This window comes from Heptranchias perlo, chromosome 3 (assembly GCF_035084215.1).
Source record: "Heptranchias perlo isolate sHepPer1 chromosome 3, sHepPer1.hap1, whole genome shotgun sequence".
Taxonomy (NCBI): domain Eukaryota; kingdom Metazoa; phylum Chordata; class Chondrichthyes; order Hexanchiformes; family Hexanchidae; genus Heptranchias; species Heptranchias perlo.
The window spans coordinates 52,181,327-52,202,023 of record NC_090327.1 but is presented as its reverse complement, the minus strand read 5'-3'; the positions used below and the strand labels follow the sequence as shown (position 1 = coordinate 52,202,023).

Below are 20,697 nucleotides of genomic sequence, written 5' to 3'. Positions count from 1 at the left end.
CAAGCTTTTGATCACTTGTCCCAATATCTCCTCATGGCTCAGTGACATATTTGGTTGAAAATTGCTCCTGTGAAGCGGCTTGGGACGTTTTACTACATTAAAGACGCTGAATAAATGCAAGTTGCTATACTGCGCACGTAACTAGCCCAACTCCTCATCCTGTCAATATTGTACTGCTATCTTCTCTGCTACTTTAAACTTAATTAGAACTAGTTCGCACTCATTGGTTTGACAGATTTGGACCCATTCTGTCTTGATGCCAAACTTGTTTCCTTACCACCATTGCAAAATCAAAACCCGCAACTCAATTTGGCTAACTACTCTAAATGTATTTCTCTGCCTTTTCCCTGTATCCTTTTTTATTCTTCCTATTCAAAAACTTATCCAATTCCTATTTTAGCAAGATTTCATATTTTAACTTTTGCTGGTTTCATTGGATTTTAATTTAACTATAATGGTAATTCGTACTTAAATTAACTAAAAAATCAAAATGGGGATTTCAAATTCATGTTTTTTTTTGTTACCCATCAAATTAGCTAAATTGAAGTTGCAATAGGGAAAATCAGATTAGTTTGCGTTTCTGTATTTTTCCCAAATGCTCAAAAAAAATAAATTACCTAAAATTCTTAATTTTAGGTCAACTGGACACCACGGATAAATAGAGAACATTTAATTCAAGGATTGCTGCCTGATGTAAAAGTACCCTGCTCTATTAAGGATGTGCGTTACTGTCAGGTCTCGTACCAAGATGATCACGTTTCACTGGAAAGTGCATTTACAGTCAAGTAAGCAGAAAAGTTTTAATTTCTTCAGTTCTTTAGTGTCAGGTTAGATAAATGTGCAGTCCAATTATAAGCACTTGCATGAGTACAATCTATAGATTAAATACTTGAAAATATTTTTGCAAGATAAACACAAATAATGTTTTAACTTATGAAAAAGTTACTGTTTTCTGCCCTATAAAATTCACTGATCTAAATTAGACCCTCAGCTCATCATTTAGATAATTTCTATGAAATTTGGGAAGTGTAGTTGCTACAGAAGCATCTACCTCACACTGCTCTTGCACAAGCAATCATTGCATCTTTGCAAAAGGATGGGGGCCATGTCACATCAACTTGCAAAGGAGATTGTCTGTATTGAACGTCATTTGCTTATGGATTCATCGCTCATGTTTCCAACTCATGCACAGTAGACCTTTAGCAGAATTATGCAAACATCAAGATCGACAGGCTTAGGATCCATGGACCTTACTTAAAGTAGCACACTGACAAATTGGAACTCTATGTCTTTTAACTTTGGAATAGTTTTGTTTCTACAAACAAGTGATATCATCCTATATATCTTTGGGGCAGGAACTTTTAATTTATAAGTCGCCTGGATGGATCCTGCTGCTGGTCGTTAATTGTGATACTGCTGCAGTATTCTAAATAAATTTCCCAGCTCAGTGCATAACTGAAATAGATCATATAAGTAAGACCTGCATTTATACAGCATCTTATCGTGGCTCTCAAACATCTCAAAACACTTAACATAGAATCAGTTTACTTTGAAGTGTAATGGTTGTTATGCAGGCAAACAGAGTAACCATTTTGCACACAGCAAGGTCCCATAAACAGCAATGAGATGAATGGCTAATCTGTTTTTGATTGTAGAGGGAGGAACTTCAACTGAGGCACTGGGAAAGCTGCTTTTCTTGGAATAGCATAATGAAATTGCCCATCTGCACCACCATAATAGGCAAAAGGGGGGAGGCTTGCCTTGGCTTAATGCCTTATCTGAAGGATAGCAACTTCAACAATGCAGCACCTTCTCAGCGCTGCACTGGAGTGTCAGCCCAATTTATGTGCTCGAGTCATTGAGTCGGCAAGAACCTGCAAACTTTTGACTGAGGCAATATTATCACTAATTGAGCCAAACTCGTATGACTGATTTCCATGAGCAAAACCCAAGAAATCTCAAACAAAAGGATATTGAGCTAGATGTTCAATCGCACTTCGGTTACCCAGAGATTTGTAGAAATGATATGGTAGCACAGCTTCAGACTCTGAGTTTTTTGTTCATTGAATCATGCTATGCTGTTTGATGCCACAGGAAGCTGGGGTATTTTAATACATGAAAAGACATGGGGTGGTGTGCTTTTTACAAAACTGCCACCTGCTTTTTGTACAGGTGTTGCACTCCATTGGAAGTTCATTGAGAAGTTGTGTAAAATGGAAATTTAAACGGGAAGTATATGAGAAACATGAGAGCCGGTCAAATGGACAAAGCTAGAAATGAAAAATAAGTGGAAAATATAATTGGGGTGGGACTATAGACACTAGCATTCAGAAGTACTTTGTGGTCAGACCTGAGGCTCATAATGTACCTTGATAAACCACATATATTGTATCAACTTATTTAGTAAAGCCTCCTTTAGCTGAATTGCAAAACTTGTGCTGAAAGAACAATAGAGTTTCAAGCTGTAGAATAGTGTTCTTAATCTGTTATGGTGAAACATAATATTGGTGGCAAGAGTCTAGAAACTAGTCTTGGGGAAGAAATGCACTTAAAGGAAATTTTAGTTTTCCGTTTAATACAGTGCAATTTTAAAAAATGTTTTTAGACCACAGCCAGATGAACCCAAGCTTTTGAAATGTTCCTTGAAAGGATTAAGTACCGTTCAGATGGGTGAAGAGCTACAAGGAGAAATACGTAAGTTGAGTTTGTTTTGAAATTTTAGTTTTAAGAATTATGATTCTGGTATTTTTACTGCTAGTTTGTTATAAAAATGTCTACTTCTGGAAAAACTTATGGGTATTATACTCGTGCACCAGGTTAAAAACAGCATGCCTTCCAAATCATGTTTATTGTAATTGCATGAAAAAATAGCCATGCAAATGCAGCATCCCACTCTCTTTGGTTGTACCATAGAACCATCTGCAATACTATTAAAGTGGAAACATCTATTCTGTTAAAACTATAAGACTTTGTATTGAATGTTTAAGATTGAAAATAAAATGAAAACCTAAGCACATACGTATGGTTTCCAGAAGCAGTTGTCTGTCAAATCTTGTCATCTGTTTAATATAAGTTGTTCATGCCCAAAGGAAAGGGATTCAGTTATATTGAAGAAAATGGTAGCAAATATCTGATGTTTTAACAACTGATATTTTGCATCTGCAATTGGGATTTACCTTCATTCGTTGGGTTGTGTGGGGGGGTGGGGAGTTGGAGAAGCGATCATTAGAGGCAATGTTCCTTTTAAAAATTCAATACCATTTTGGTATGGTGATTTCACCCCATCTATTGTATATAAAGATTTGTTCAGAATTATGTCTCATAGTTTTTCTTCAGTTGTACCAGCAGTGTTGGCTGCACACATGACACTTATAATTTTGCAGTATGCAGTTCTTGTACTTCCTATAAAAGTTTATTGGAAGTACATGTGTTTTTGATGCAGTTTTTTTGATTTGAAGGTTAGCAACATCTCTCTTTGACCACTGTATGATTTATTTTTCACAACTTGGTATGGGGCTCCTGAGCTCTACCTTTTGGTAGCTTGCTTCTAGTCAATTCATTTTTATCCTCCTTTGGATACTAGCTTTCAATTTTGAGCTCTGGATGAAATGTCGCATACACTTGCTAGTCACTTAATACCTGTTCACGTTGTCTTTTGGTATTGAAATTCCCTCTTGGCCTAACCCTAGTTTTTTTTAACTACCCCTATTGCTTGAAGCAATTTTTTTTCTTTTTTGTAAGTTTTAGTGCTTTTGATGTTACTTGGGGGTCTCAGTGCTGCTCCCTTCAGTCAGAGGTAAAAGCACAATCCAAATCGGGAATATTTTTTTTATAGCCAATTGGGGAAGGTCACATTGCATGACTTAAAGGGCAGTCTGCCTAGGTTTCCCATGTGGTTGACTGAGATTCCTACTGTATGTAGAAGTTGAATTTCATTCAAATATTAAGGAAAACTATACCTAGGCTCGATAAATATTTTAAAGTTGTATGCCCATTACTTTGGTCAGCACAACAAAATAAAAGCTGTTAAATTCTATTGATCTGTGTTGCTTTGTTCCAACAAGTACACGGGTAGATAATCTTTCAAAGCTCAGGAGTCAGAAAAGATGATGCATGGTGTCAAAGAAGCAAGTTTTGATTAACATAATGCTGTGCTTGTTGATATTTTCACTGTAGCTACAATTTATTCCCTCCCTCAAGGGAGTCATTTTCTTGTGACAGCCTGAGGATAAACTGTTAAATTTCCCCCGAATGTAAAATATTTCCCTTTTTCATTTTAGATTCAATACTTACTGATCGTCATGGCAATCAGATTCAAACCCTGACATCCTCTTGTGTAAATTTGTTGGGAATAGCTGGAGAAGGACTCGACAAGAGTAATCTGAAAGTCACTTGGCAGGTACTACAAATATTCAAGTTTCAAGAAACTTACCAATCTGTCTTTTGTTCAGAATATTTTTCTTAAATTGAAAGTTTGGTACATAAGCCATTGCAAAATTTGTTTCATGGCTTTTGTTGGTTCTTCCTCAATTTTTCCACAAACCATAGGTATCCATTCAGAACAAGGGGAAGGAGGCAAAATAATCCCTTTCCATTATTCAAAGCAAGGTTGGGGGTGAGCAGAGAGACCTTTAAGGTCTCTGAACTTGCCATCATTGCAAGATTTCTGTGTTTTCACTGCTCTCGCTGTATAAATGACCTTGTTCAGGCTGTTCCTCTTCAGCTCTCTCTTTTAGCAGCAGTAGCTTTCTCACTGCTATCTTCACATGATAAATGTTTATTTTAATTTTATTTGGGAACCTTGCATAAAAACCTCCAGCAATGTGACTTCAGCAATATTTCCTAAGAAAGCATTCCCACGTGTTTCACATGTCCAATATTTTTGGCTGTCCTTTAAAAGTTAACATGGAATTTCATTGGAGCACAGTTTTTTTAATCAAATTCTTGGGTTGGACCTATGGCAAACATTCCCTTCTAGTACAGCATGGTCTTGGTTTTGTTTCATTCAGTGGCAGTGCTAGAATTGAACAGTTGGATATCTTGCAGGTGTTCCCAAGTATGTGTGTTCTTTTTCTACCTTAGTACTCCAGAACCTGTGTGCATTTGGAAATGTTAGCAATCAACTGCTGATACAGTATTGTGTGATCCTCCTCACATCCGGTTGTGAAATATTGAGTCTTGTTCATCTAGGCCCAACAGTGTGTGCATGCAGATGGTTGATTGTCAATAGTGTCTACTGAAGCACCATTTTGCAATGCTGATCCTCCTGGCTTTGGTCACAAAGCTTTGATCAACATCTTTACTCTTGGTTGAAATCTTTCTTGATTGAACACTGGATCATTACATCTGTCCCTTTCTCCTCTTCTCAATAAATATACATAGGGTCCCTTCAAACTGATGCAACTGGCTCTTGTCCTTCATATTCAAATGACGTTTGCTAAAAAGAGATTGTCTTGCTGACTATTGAAACACATATGAGAGACACACAAGTGTACCCGTTCTAAATATCCAAACAGTAGGCTGCTGGTGGACGGCTGGTGGCGCTTCTATTTCAAGATATCAATGTGCTGGTGCTTGTACTAACTTATACTGCCATGGATTCCTACTTCCCAGCTTGTGCAATCAGCCACGAGATTTTCCCAGCTGTCGATATTTTTGAAAGAGAAAACTTGCATTTATATAGTGCCTTTTGTGATTTCAGGACATTCCAAAGGGCTTCACAGCTAATTTGACATTGTGCTTGATTACTTTCCCTTCTGATATCCGTGCTAACTATTTATTATATTTTTGTTCTCTAGATGTCTTTCTATTACATCTTTAAGTAAAGATTCCACTATCTTTTCTATTGCCGATGTTAAGCTAACTGGACTTGTTCTATTTCCCCTTTTTAAATATAGGGATAACATTAGCTGTCCACCAGTCTTCAGGCACTATTTGTTTTCTAGTGAATTTTTATATATATGTAATAGTGCCTCTGCTATCTCCTCCTAACAATAGTTGCAGATGCAATCCATCTGGACCTAGGGAGTAATCTGCAAGTTTGATTAGTTTATCCATTATTTCCCCCCTTTCTATCTCAAATGTTTTAATATCTTTTTTGACCTCTTCTAATATCCTGCCCACCTTGCTAGTCTCCCAGGTAAATATCGAGGCAAAGTAACTATTCAATATTTCTGCCGCTTTGCTGTCGATACCTGAGTTTATCTTGTGCATCCCTTAATGACCCTATCCCTATCCTGATTTTTCTTTTGTTGTTTGTGTCTGTGGAATGCTTCATTACTTTTTATATTCCTTGATAATTTAATCTTAGTTCCTCTTTGCTTTCCTAATTGTGTTTTTGGATTCTTTCCTAACCCCTTCGTATTCTTTATTGTCTATGTACTTTGACTGTGTGTCTTTTTCTTTAGTTTCAGTTTTGCCCTTAATTTTTTATTCATCCATGGTGCATCATTACTTGCTAGTTTGTTCTTGCTCTTTAGAGTAATATACTTCTGTATTTTAAATATTACTCACTGCTGTTCTATTTCTTTGTCAATTTTTTTCCAGTTTGCCTTCTCTAGTTCCATTCTTATCCCTTCAGAATTAGCTTTTTTCCCATCTGTTACTTTGGACTTTGTCTTACATTTGTCTTTCTCAATTATTATTTTATATGATCGCTATTGACTAGATGTTCCCCCTACTCTTGCTTCTCTTAACTGCTCTCGTTCATTTCCCATTACTAGATCCAGCAGTGATTCCTCTCTTGGGCTTCTCGTATACTGGATAAGAAAGGAGTCATGTACACACTGTAAATAGTTAATTCCCTTTTCTCCTTTCCCTACCTCTTGCCAGTTTCTTTGGGGGTAGTTGAAATCTTCTATTCATTTCATAGATTTGTCTACGTACTTCATCCTCCACTTCCCTTCCACTATTAGTTGATCTGTAGAATATACCTATTAATGTGGTCAACCCCTTCTTATTCTTTGTCTCAATCCATATGGATTCTGTTTCTATCTTAATATTTTTTTTTCTATTGCCATTATGGTGTCTGTAATTGGTACAGCTATCCTCCCGCCCCCCCCCCCCACCCACCTTCTCATTCTTTCTTCCCTATCCTTTCTAAATACATTATATCCGGCAATATTTAACTGCCAGTCCTGTCCCTTATGTAGCCATGTTTGTTTTCTCTACACTTGCTATGAATTATTGCCTCCAGTTCCCCTGTTTTGTTTTGTTTTGGATACTGTGTACATTGCTGTACAGGTAATTTAGTTTTTAGTAATTGTTCTCCTCCCTTTTTGTTTTTAAGTCATTTTGTACTTGTTTTAAAACCTATTTGCTCCCTGACCATTTGTTACCGTTATTCCTTAAGTTGTTCTGACCTTTACACTCATTTCCTAGGTCTTTTTTCTTCAGACTTGTTATCTTCCCCAGATCTACCCCCTGAAGTCTTACTAGTTTAAAGTCCTATTGACAGCCCTATTTATCCTTTCCACTAGGACAATGGTCCCATTCTGGTTCAGGTGGAGCCTGTCCCAATGGTCAACTCCTTCCTGTCCCAGTACTAGTGCTAGTATCCCATGAAATGGAACCCCTCCTTCCCACACCAGTCTTTCAGCCACGTGTTCATGTTTCTTGATCTGTTTATTCCTATGTCAATTAGCTCGTGGCTCGGGTAGTAAGCCTGAGATTACCACCCATGAGGTCCTGCTTTTTAATTTAGTTTGTAACTCCTGATATTCTCTTAGAATAAAATGGAGAGGGTCCTGCTATCATTGTTCCCAACATGAACCACGACAACCAGATCTTCCTCCTCCCTTTCCAAGTTCCTCTCCAGTTGCTCGGAGATATCCTTTACCCTTGCACCAGGTAAGCAGCACACACTCCTGGACTCTTGGTCATGACTGTAGAGGACACTATCTGTCCCAGTCATTATCAAATCCCCATGACTACCAACTTTCTATTGTGCTCCTAACGCTGCACCCACCCCGGACTCCCTCCTGCTCCAAGGTGCCATAGTTAGCATTCTGGCTGTCTTACCCTGCAGCCTACATCCCTATCTTCACAGCTAGAAAGTACATTGCACCTGTTGGATAGGACCAGTGTCTGCGGGACCTCTTTTTCTCGACCTCCCCTTGGTTCCCTGCTGAGTTATGTGTTGGAGTCTCTAACTCGCACTTCAGCTCAAGGACTCTGAGCTGGAGTGAGTCAAGGCAGAGACATTTACTGCAGATGTGGCAATCAGGGACCGTCTCGCTGTCCAGACGCCCACATACCACAGTTCCGACTCACAGCCTGTACAACCATTCCTAGTTTTTATTGATTTATTAATATTTAATTCTAGAACTAATAGAAACACTTAAGTTCTTGATTATATTTAGTAAATGGATTTTAGCTTGATTTTTAAATTTATTAGTAATTCATTGTTTTGAATATTTATTCCACTATTTATTTACCGTCCATAGTTAAAGATAGTGTGTATAGTAAATTAAAGACTTAATTTCATTTCCTCTGATTCTGTCGCTCCCCCATCTGCTGACAATCACATAAGAACATAAGAAATAGGAGCCAGGAGTAGGCTATTCAGCCCCTCAAGCCTGCTCCGCCATTCAATAAAATTATGCCTGATCTTTGACCTCTACTCCACTTTCCCGCCTGATCTCCATATCCCTCGATTCTCCTAGAGTCCAAAAATCTATCGATCTCAGTCTTGAATATACTCAACGACTGAGCATCCATAGCCCTCTGGGGTAGAGAATTCCAAAGATTCATGACCCTCTGAGTGAAGAAATTCCTTATCTCAGTCCTAAATGTCCGACCCCCTTATCCTGAGACTATGTCCCCTAGTTCTAGACATTCTAGCCAGGGGAAAAATCATCTCAACATCTACCCTGTTAAGCCCTCTTAGAACCTTATATATTTCAATGAGATCACCTCTCATTCTTCTAAACTCCAGAGAGTATAGGCCCATTCTACTCCATCTTTCCTCATAGGACAACCCTCTCATCCCAGGAATCAATCAAGTGAACCTTTGTTGCACCACCTCTAAGGCAAGTATACCCTTCCTTAGGTAAGACTTCCTTACTCTTGTACTCCAACCTCCTTGCAATAAAGGCCAATATGCCATTTGCCTTCCTAATTGCTTGCTGTACCTGCGTGTCAACTTTGTGTTTTGTGTACAAGGACACCCAATTCCCTCTGAACACCAACATTTAATAGTTTCTCACCATTTAAAAAATATTCTGTTTTTCTATTTTTCCCACCAAAGTGAATAACCTCACATTTTCCCACATTATACTCCTTTCTGCCACCTACTTGCCCACTCACCGTAATCTGTTGCTATCCCTTTGAAGACTATTTGCATCCTCCTGACAGCCTACTTCCCCACTTAGCTTCGTTAGCAAACTTTGATACATTACACTTTGTCCCTTCATCTAATTCATTAATATGGATTGGAAATAGCTGAGACCCAAGCAGCGATCCCTGCGGCACTCCACTACTTCTAAAATCTAGGGAATTCTGGAAGATGAAAACCACGATCTCTGCAGCCACCTCTTTCAAAACCCTTGGATGTAGGTTCAGGGGATTTGTCGGCTTTTAAGATTTTTCCCTGGGTTTGTTTAACTGCTCTGGTTTCCTGCTCTTTTTAACAGTTTGTTTAGCTTTAAGGCTTTTTAACTAACAGTAACAGACTAATTACTAAAAACACTAACCACTGCGAAAGACACAAACCACCAAACGCTTGAAGATCTTATTTGTAATTTTATCCTGCCACTTGATGCGCATGATGGATCTAAGATGTTGCAGGTGGAATTTATTAAGCTGACGAATGTTACGTTAACATCCCCAGGATTCCTATCCATATGCATTAGGCTTCAAGGCAGTTCGGCAACCAAGTAATTGGATAGTCAGCAGCAGCTTAGAACATAACATACCTGGTGGTTTGTCTCGCATTCTGCTTCCTGCATAGGTCTGGTGAACCTTGTTGCTAAATAAAGATGTGATCGATCAGATACTGTTTCTTGAATCATGGATGCACTTGAGATGTTTTTTGGCTTGTTTGTCTGAAAATAGATTGTTGTTGACCAGCTCATGTTTGATGTCTTTTGCCATAAGAAGATAGTTGGCTTTCCTGACATCATTACAGCAAATGGTAACACCTCCAAATGATGTCTGTTACAATTTTGGTTGCTTCCCAATACTTATGCTCAATTTTTTTTTTTAAAAAGCAGCTTACATAGATAAGCCCATGCTCATATGAAGCAAAGCTTGACACTGTGCAAAATATCTAGGCAAAACCTTTCCACCTTTTTGCGTTATGCACTGGAAATTATATGGGCTACTCGCTGTGCTCCAAAGCTTCCCGAACTGGTTGAATACTCCACATTGCAGATCATGTAGCTCAGACCTAAAAACTTTTTTTTTTAAATGTAAAATTATACAAAATCAAGAATAAATCAGATTTTTAGACTTAGAACTGTTTAGCCTGGTGGTCCATATTAACTATTTGTGTCATCTGGGTGAGATTTGAATCTTGTTCTACTTGTTAGGTGATACCAATAGCTTGGTTCCTAAGCAGCCATATAGAATCATACAATGGTTACAGCTCGGAAGGAGGCCATTCGGCCCATTGAGTCTGTGCCGGCTCTCCAAGTGCAATCCAGCTAGTCCCACTCGCGTCCTATCCCCATAGCCCTGCAAATTTTTTCACTTCAAGTTCTTATCCAATTCCCTTTTGAAAGCCACGATTGAATCTGCCTCCACCACCCCCTCTGGCAGTGCATTCCAGATCATAATCACTCGCTGTGTTTAAAAGAAAAGGTTTTTCCTCATGTCGCCTTTGGTTCTTTTGCCAATCACGTTAAATTTATGTCCTCTGGTTCTTGACCCTTCCACCAATGGGAACAGTTTCTCTCTTACTCTGTCTTGACCCTTCATGATTTTGAATACCTCTTTCAAATCTCCTCTCTACCTTCTCTGCTGTTAGGAAAGCAACCCCAGCTTCTCCAGTCTATGCACGTAACTGAAGTCCCTCATCCCTGGAATCATTCTAGTAAATCTCTTCACCCTCCTTAAGGCCTTCACATCCTTCCTAAAGTGCGGTGCCCAGAACTGGACACAATATTCCAGTTGTGGCCGAACCAGTGTTTTATAAAGTTCATCATAACCTCCTTGCTTTTTTACCCTATGCCTGTATTTATAAAGCCCAGGATCCTGTATGCTTTCTTAACCGCTTTCTCAACCTGCCCTGCCACCTTCAACGATTTGTGCACATATACCCCCAGATCTCTGTTCCTGCACCCCTTTTAGAATTGTACCCTGATATGTGTCTGATAGGAAATTTGAAATTAATCCATTTTTTTGTTGCGGAAAAAATCTTTCATTTGCTGCGTTATGGTATTCACAGCCAAGTTTATATATGGCTCCTAGTGTCACCATACCTATCACTTTACCACTTATGCATTGTTGCAGGTCTTTGGTACATGCTTCACCAGCAAGTTCGCTGGCAAATTTTAGAATATAGTCTTAGAGCATTGACGGAGGATCTCGATGCACCCTTTATCTTATGGTATAGTATTGCACATCACTGTAGGATCGATAGATTTGTTATCCCTGTAACTCTTTAATTAAAGAGTCCCCTGTGTGGGATGGTGAAATTGTACTTTGGTAGCCTGTACCTGCTTTTTAATCTACTCTTCGACCTTCCAACATAGATGGCCCTACCTGTAGCAAGGCTACTGCTATTGCAGTTCTTCAGGTCATGGAGGTATGCAAGTCCCTTCACTACATCTTGATTGCAGTCAAGACATTGGTGTAATCTCATTAATTCGTTGCTTTCCACTTAAAAGTTTCCCTTTGAGAAGGATTCAAATCTGTCAGCAGTTGTTAATGATCTTGTATCCCTCATTGCTTGTTCATTCCCTTAGCTGGCACTGGCAAATGCTGGACTAGCATCCATATCAATTGCTGCCTTAGCACAGGCTGACATACTTTTTTAAATCAAAAGCATAATACTGTGGATGCTGGAAATTTGAAATAAAAACAAATTGCTGGAAATACTCAACAAGTCAGGCAGCATCTGTGGAGAAAGAAACAGTTAACGTTTCAGTTCAATGATCCTTCGTTAGAATTGGAGAAAGTTGGGATAAACAGTTTATAAGCAAGTACAGAGCCAGGCAAGAGCGGGGGGAGGGAGGAGAGGAAAGAATAAACGGGAAGGTCTGTGATAGGGTGGAGGGCAGGGGTGATTAAATAACAAAAGGGATAATGGTGTAAGGCAAGGAATATGGTAATGGGACAAGTAAAGAAACACAAGATGGGTCTAGAGGAGCTGTAAATGGCAACATCAGAACCGATAACTGCACCTGCTGTCCAAAAAAAAATGGGAGCAGTGCTTATGACCTGAAGTTATTGAAATCAGTGATGAGTCCAGAAGGTTGTAAAGTGCTTAATCGAAATATGAGGTGCTGTTCCTCGAGCTTCCATTGAGCTTCATTAGAACAGTACAAGAGGCCGAGGACAGAGGGGTCAGAGTAGGAATGCGAAGGGGAATTAAAATAGCAAGTGACCAGCAGGCCAGGATCACGCTTGCAGACTGAGCAGAGATGTTCAGCACAACGATCACCCGATCTGCATTTGATCTCCCCAATGTAGAGACCACCACATTGTGAGCAGCAAATACGGCGTACTAAATTGAAAGAAATACAAGTAAATCGCTGTTTCACCTGGAAGAAGTGTTTGGGGCCCTGGACAGTGAGAAGGGAGGAGGTGAAAGGGCAGGTGTTGCATCTCCTGTGCTCGCACAGGAAGGTGTATTGGGGAGGTGAGCGGGTGTTAGGATTGATGGAAGAGTGGACCTGGATGTCGCGGAAGGACACTGAAAGGGGAGGGGATGATGTGTTTGATGGGATCGCGCTTGAGGTGGCGGAAATGGCGGTGGATGATCCGTTGAATGTGCAGGCTGGTCGGGTGGAAAGTGAGGAGAAGGGGGACCCTATCATGGTTCTGGAAGGGAGGGGAAGGGATGAGGACAGAAGTGTGGGAAATAGGCCGGACACGGTAGAGGGCCCTGTCAACTACAGTGGAGGGGAATCCTTGGTTGAGGAAAAAGGAAGACATATCGGATACACTGGTGTGGAAGGTGGCATCGTCAGAACAGATACGAAAGTGAAACTGGGAGAAGGGAATAGAGTCCTTGCAGGAAGTGGGGTGGGAGGAAGTGTAATCGAGGTAGCTGTGGGAGTCGGTGGACTTATAATAGATATTGGTTGACGGCCGAGCCCCAGAAATGGAGATAGAGATGTCGAGGAAGGGAAGGGTTGGCAATGGACCATGTGAAGGCGAGGGAAGAGTGGAAATTGGAAGCAAAGTTGATGAAACTCTGCAGTTCAGGGCAACAGCAGGAACCGGTGCGGATAGTTATCAGTGTACTGAAAGAGGTGAAGGAGGGGACCTGAGTAGGACTGGAACAAGAAATGTTCCACATATCCCACAAAAAGGCAGGCATAGCTAGGACCCATACTGGTTGTCCCAAAGGGTAGGAGATGCAACACCTGCCCTTTCACCTCCTTTCCCACCATCAAGGGCCCCAAACACTTCTTCCAGGTGAAACAGCAATTTACTTGTACTTTCAATTTAGTACACTGTATTTGCTGCTCACAATGCAGTTTCCCCTTCAGTGGGGAGACCAAACTCAGATTGGGTGATCACTTTGCTGAACACCTTCATTCAGTCTGCAAGCGTGACCCTGACCTGCCAGTCGCTTGGCATTTTAATTCTCTGCCCCACCCTCACTCTGACCCCCCTGTCCTCTCTCTCTCTAACACTGATCCAATGAAGCTCAACGGAAGTTCGAGGAACAGCACTTCATCTTTTGATTAGGCACTTTACAACCTTCTGGACTCAACACTGATTTCAATAACTTCAGATCGTAATCACTGCTCCCCTCTTTTTTTTGAACAGCAAGTCCTGCTGATGATTCTGATGTTGCAATTTATAGCTCCTCCAGACCATCCTTTGTTTCTTTACTTGTTCCATTACCATCATCCTTTCTGTCATGAGGATTTGAGTATAGGAGCAGGGATGTCTTACTGCAGTTGTACGGGGCCTTGGTGAGACCACATCGGGAGTATTGTGTGCAGTTTTGGTCTCCTTATCTGAGGAAGGATATCCTTGCCATGGAGGGAGTGCAACAAAGGTTTACCATACTGATTCCTGGGATGGCAGGACTGACGTATGAGGAGAGATTGGATTGACTAGGCCTATATTCACTAGAGTTTGGAAGAATGAGAGGTGATCTCATCGAAACATATAAAATTCTAACAGGACTAGACAGATTAGATGCAGGGAGGATGTTCCCGATGGCTGAGGAGTCCAGAACCAGGGGTCACAGTCTCAGAATACGAGGTATGCCATTTAGAACCGAGATGAGGAGAAATTTCTTCACTGAGTGGTGAACCTGTGGAATTCTCTACCACAGAAAGCATGGAGGCCAAGTCATTAAATATATTCAAGAAGGAGATAGATATCTTAATGCTTAAGGGATATGGGGAAAAAGCGGGAACAGGGTACTGAGTTAGACTATCAGCCATGATCATTTTGAATGGCGGAGCAGGCCCAAAGGGCCGAGTGGCCTGCTCTTTATCCTATTTTCAATGTTTCTATGATGTGGAGATGCCGGTGATGGACTGGGGTGGACAAATGTAAGGAATCTTACAACACCAGGTTATAGTCCAACAGTTTTATTTGAAAATCACAAGCTTTCGGAGGCTTTCTCCTTCGTCAGGTGAGCGTGGGACTCCTTGAAGGTATAGCATATATAGTCAGAGAACAATGCCTGGTGATTACAGATAATCTTTCCAACTGCCCGTTGTCAAGGCAATCAAAGGAGTGTTCAGACAGAGAGACATTACATACAGGATTACTGAATATACAAATGGTCAGAACCCAACGACAGAGAGAGAGAGAAACATCTGAAAGGAAGAGAGAGAGAGAATATGACCAGTTGTATTAAAAACAGATAACTTTTTCGCTGGTGGGGTTACGTGTAGCGTGACATGAACCCAAGATCCCGGTTGAGGCCGTCCTCATGCGTGCGGAACTTGGCTATCAATTTCTGCTCGACGATTTTGCGTTGTCGTGTGTCTCGAAGGCCGCCTTGGAGAACACTTACCCGAAGATCGGTGGCTGAATGTCCTTGACTGCTGAAGTGTTCCCCGACTGGAGGGGAACCCTCCTGTCTGGCGATTGTTGCGTGGTGTCCGTTCATCCGTTGTCGCAGTGTCTGCATGGTCTCGCCAATGTACCATGCTCCGGGGCATCCTTTCCTACTACGTATGAGGTAGACAACGTTGGCCGAGTCACAGGAGTATGAACCATGTACCTGATGGGTGGTGTCCTCTCGTGTGATGGTGGTATCTGTGTCGATGATCTGGCATGTCTTGCAGAGGTTACCGTGGCAGGGTTGTGTGGTGTCGTGGACGCTGTTCTCCTGAAAGCTGGGTAATTTGCTGCGAACGATGGTCTGTTTGAGGTTGGGTGGCTGTTTGAAGGCGAGTGGTGGAGGCGTGGGGATGGCCTTAGCGAGGTGTTCGTCGTCATCGATGACATGTTGAAGGCTGTGGAGAACATGGCGTAGTTTCTCCGCTCCGGGGAAGTGCTGGACGACGAAGGGTACTCTGTTGGTTGCGACCCGTGTTTGTCTTCTGAGGAGGTCTATGCGATTTTTTGCTGTGGCCCGTCGGAACTGTCGATCGACGAGTCGAGCGTCTTATCCCATTCGTACGAGGGCGTCTTTCAGCGTTTGTAGGTGTCCATCGCGTTCCTCCGCGTCTGAGCAGATCCTGTGTATTCGCAGGCCTGTCCATAGGGGATGGCCTCTTTGACGTGGTTAGGGTGGAAGCTGGAAAAGTGGAGCATCGTGAGGTTGTCCATGGGCTTGCGGTAGAGTGAGGTGCTGAGGTGCCCGTCTTTGATGGAGATCCGTGTGTCCAAGCAAGAAACCGATTCTGAGGAGTAGTCCATGGTGAGCTTGATGGTGGGATGGAACTTGTTGATGTTATCGTGTAGTCTCTTCAGTGATTCTTCGCTGTGGGTCCAAAGGAAGAAAATGTCGTCTATGTATAGTGTTGATTGGAGGTCCTGTGCAGTGAAGAAGTCATGCTCGAACTTGTGCATGAAAATGTTGGCGTATTGGGGTGCGAATTTGGTCCCCATGGCTGTTCCGTGTGTTTGGGTAAAGAACTGGTTATCGAAGGTGAAGACATTGTGATCCAGGATGAAGCGGATGAGTTGTATGATGGCGTCTGGAGATTGGCTGTTGGTGTTGAGTACTGAGGCTGTTGCAGCGATGCCGTCATCGTGGGGGATACTGGTGTAGAGTGCAGAGATGTCCATCGTGGTGAGAAGTGTTCCTGGTTCAACTGGTCCATGGGTGCTGAGTTTTTGTAGGAAGTCTGTAGTGTCGCGACAGAAGCTGGGGGGTTCCCTGTACAATGGGTTTCAGGATGCCCTCGACGTATCCAGAGAGGTTCTCTCACAGGGTTCTGTTGCCTGATACGATAGGACGTCCGGGTGTGTTGGCTTTGTGTATCTTTGGGAGGCAGTAGAAGTCTCCCACGTGGGGAGTACGTGGGATGAGAGCGCGTAGGATGCTTTGAAGGTCTGGATCGAAGGTCTTGATCAGTTTGTTGAGCTGGTGGGTATGTTCTTTGGTTGGATCTGCGGGTCTGTAGTGTTCCTGGTTGTCCAGTTGTCGGTATGCTTCTTTGCAATAGTCCGTTCTGTTCTGTTCTGTATGACGATGGCTCCTCCTTTGTCCGCTGGTTTGATGACGATGTTGCGGTTGGTCTTGAGAGCGTTGATGGCGTTGTGTTGTGCTCGGGTGACATTCTGGACTGTCTTCTGAGTGCGGCTGATGAATCTGGCGTTGACGCATCTCTTGACAGCTTGAGCATACATGTCATGCTTAGGGCAGCGACCCTCCGGAGGAGTCCTGTTTGGCTCACTATTCGGTTGCTATACCGCGGATCCCTCTGTCTGCTGTTCCGGATCGTTGATTGTCTCATTGGGTTCGCTGCTGAAATCTTGGGATTTGTGGAAGAATTCCCGGAGCCTCATTCTCCTGATGAATTCCTCTGTGTCCGCCGCGAGACCAATGGGGTCCATTTTGGTGGTGTCATTATTTCTCTCCTGCCCTCCACCCTATCAGGCACCTTCCCTTTTATTTTCCCTTTTGTTCTCTCTTTTTCTCCCCTTTCTCCCCCCTCTCCCCCCCCCCCACCCCCCCCCCCCAACAACCCTCTTTGCCTGGCTCTGTACTTGCTTAAAAACTGTTCAATCTTCAACTTTTTCCAGTTCTGACAAAGGGTTAACTTTTTCTTTCTCCACGGATGCTGCCTGACTTGCAGAGTATTTCCAGCAATTACTGTTTCTTTTATACTTTTTTAAACCACTGCTGTGATCTAGCTGATCATTTTTCAGGCCTCTGCATTACAGAATGGCTAAGGCCACCTGATCCCTCAATTTTCTTCTAACAGAGCTTTATTTTGTTGTCCAAGTTGCTTCTCATCTTGATGCCCCTGCAAATCCTGCTGCAAGTTCCACCTCAGTTTTGAGAAGGCCCTGGTCTTGTTAATGTAAGCCCTGAGGGTCTTCAGCAAATTCATCTGTAAGTGGAAACAAAGCAGATTGTTGGGTGGCACATCTGGGAGATTGGTAGCTGTGCAGGATGAGTACTTTCACATAGCCATTAGACTTTCTCATCCAAAGTATTCGATTGGAGGAGGAGTAAATTACTAAATTGATCTGAGCACCACACAGGATATTCAGGAAATGTAATAGCCTTACTTCAGTCGTCATAGATTCATATCTGCTGCTGTTTAGACAATAGGCTAATACAAGCTTCCCCTTAAAATTGCAGTGATTTCTGTCCAAACTTTGAGTACATTGGAAAAGTTGGAGTGTCTCATCAATTTGGAAAAATCCTAACCGATTCTTGGTTGTAGACACCTTTTGTGCAAAGTCTTAGACAACCACACAATTGTTTCTGGAACATGCCTGGAATGTCTCACCCTCTGAGGAGATTAAAGAATTTTGGTGGCTTGGTGCAGGTTTTTTTGTTAGTGGCTGCTGCTTTTCAAGTGATTACATGCAGCAATTGAAACTAAGCCTCAATTAGTGGTCCTCAATTGCTCTGCTATCCTGGGATAGCATCCTAGAATTCTAATTCTATCAAAAATCAAAAAAGTGGCTCTTAACTGGTAGTCTCACTGGGTAAATATTATTCACTAGATTGTATTTACAGATCCCGCAACTAAACATTTTTCCTAATGACCAGCTCATCTGAAAGGATATGGACTTAGGGTCTACAGATTCATCATTGCATATAAGTCGCCTGATTCCTGGACTTATTCCCTTTTAAATTTAGTGAAGCCAAGACCCCACAGTTCTCTCTGCCCAGCACCTTTGAGGCATGCAGAACATAATGGTGGACTCTCCATCTCGCTGCAGTACATAATTCCATCTACTAACAGTTCTATGTAGAAAGTCATCTAAAATAAGAGTGGATTGGCCAGCTGCTCTTACAGAATTGGAAACTGTGAAGTAAAGTTGCTGCGATTTTTATTTTGGTGCTATGAGAATTCCCTCAGTCCTCTCATTGTAACATTCAGTTCTTCATTGTAGGTTTAGCAGCTAGTGTTATCTGATTAACAACCTGGAATGTAAAACAGAACGACAGCTGGTATTAAATTTTACGGGAAACATGTATCTTACAGAAATTATGCCTGTGTTCCAGCTTGAGATCCAAATGTTTTTTGGTGGGCACAAACTCTCAATTGCAAGTCATAAAGATTAAGTAGTGATGAGGTGGGAGGGGAGGACGAAATTGATGTCTTTGTGGTTCTGTTGGAACTAAGTCAACGCACTGTGACAAGTTTGGTACTCCATTACCTCAGACAGGCAGATCCACAGTACTCCACGGCATTGTTGATGATTGAATAGCAAAGCTGGCTCCTTAATGGACTGGGATTCTTCCCACTTGGCTCCAGATACCGCTAAGCCAATTCCGTAATGGGTAGGATAGTTCTAACTGGACAAACAGCTGGAAGCTTGCCATGCTCTGTACTGGTAAGCTGCGCATGTTTAGTATAACTGGTAGTGTCAGTTAAAAGATCATTCTGCACATGCAGTGGCAAAATCATGACCAACATTCTAGAAGTTTCTATCAATTTAATGCAAAAAGCTAAATGACGCAGTTTGCATGTTCCAAAACAGAGAAAAGGCCATCGACCTGAAACGTTAACTGTTTCTTTCTCTACAGATGCTGCCTGACTTGCTGAGTGTTTCCAGCATTTTCGGTTTTTATTTGTTCTGTTTTTTTGCTATGGGGAAAGCATTGGCCTTAGTGCTTCTAAACTCGTCAATTTTAACATCAAATTATGGGTGCTCACCTCCATTGTACATGAAGGATCAATAAATCATCGAATCATACAGCACAGGAGGATGACATTTGGTCCATCGTGCCTGTGCCGGCTCTTTGAAAGAGCCATCCAGTTCGTCCTACTCGCCTGTTCGTTCCCCATAGCCTTGCAATTTTTTCCTTTTCAAGTATATATCCAATTCCCTTTTGTATGTGACTATTGAATTCGCTTCCACACTTTCAGGCAGTGCATTCCAAATTATAACAAGTCGTTACATAAAAAAATTCTTTCTTTTGCCAATTATCTTAAATCTGTGACTTCTGTTAATGAACCTTCTATCAGTGGAAACAGTTTCTCTTTATTTACTCTATCAAAACCCGTCATAATTTTGAATACTTCTATTAAATCTCCCCATAACTGTCTGTCTCTGCTTTTAAGGTGAACAATCCTAGCTTCTCTAGTCTCTCCACATAACTGAAGTCCCTCATCCTTGGTATAATTCTGGTAAACATTCTCTGCACCCTCTCCAAGGCCGTGACTTCCTTCCTAAAGTGTGGTGCCCAGAATTTGACACTACTCCAGCTGAAGCCTAACCAATAATTTATAAAGGTTTAGCATAACTTCCTTGCTTTTGTACTCTGCCTCTATAAAGCCCAAGATCCCAATGCTTTTTTAACAGCCCTATCAACTTGTTAGAAGATTTGTCTGTGAACCCCCAAGTCTCTCTGTTCCTGCACCTCCTTTAAAATTGAACCATTTAGTTTGTATTGCCTCTCCTCATTCTTCGAAAATGCATCACTTCGCACTTCTCTGCATTAAATTTCATCTGCCATGTCTGCCCATTTCACCTGTCTGTCCTCCTGAAGTCTGCTGCTATTCTCTTCACTGTTTACATTTACGAGTCTTGTGTCATCTGCAAACTTTGAAATTATTTCCTTTATACCCAAGTCCAGGTCATTAATATATATCAAAAAGAACAGTGGTCCTAATACCGACCCCTGAGGGATACCGCTATACTTCCCTTCGGTCTGAAAAATAACCATTCACCACTACGCCCTGCTTTGCGTCTCTTAGCCAATTTTGTATCCATGCTGCCACAGCCCCTTCTATCCCATGGGCTTCAGTTTTGCTGACAAGTCTATCGTGTGGCACTTTACCAAACACCACATTTGATAGGAAGAAAACATGCTAGTTTTATTATTGATTTAAAGTTTATATGAATGAATGCCAGAAAATGTAATTTGTTTGCTCTTTGTAATGTACAGATGATACTGGCATGAAAAATATTCAATTCTGT

General features: G+C 41.7%; 1 protein-coding gene across 2 annotated transcripts in view; it reads left to right on the top strand.

Moving 5' to 3' along the window:
* The window catches only part of smchd1 (structural maintenance of chromosomes flexible hinge domain containing 1), a 217,336-nt gene that overhangs the window by 107,474 nt on the left and 89,165 nt on the right, over window positions 1–20,697 (top strand). For both annotated transcript variants that reach the window (XM_067979701.1, XM_067979694.1), the window contains exons 26-28: window positions 637–785; window positions 2,606–2,694; window positions 4,281–4,399. In XM_067979701.1, coding sequence (XP_067835802.1) covers window positions 637–785; window positions 2,606–2,694; window positions 4,281–4,399 — 357 coding nt within the window. The remainder of the gene's footprint in view (window positions 1–636; window positions 786–2,605; window positions 2,695–4,280; window positions 4,400–20,697) is intronic.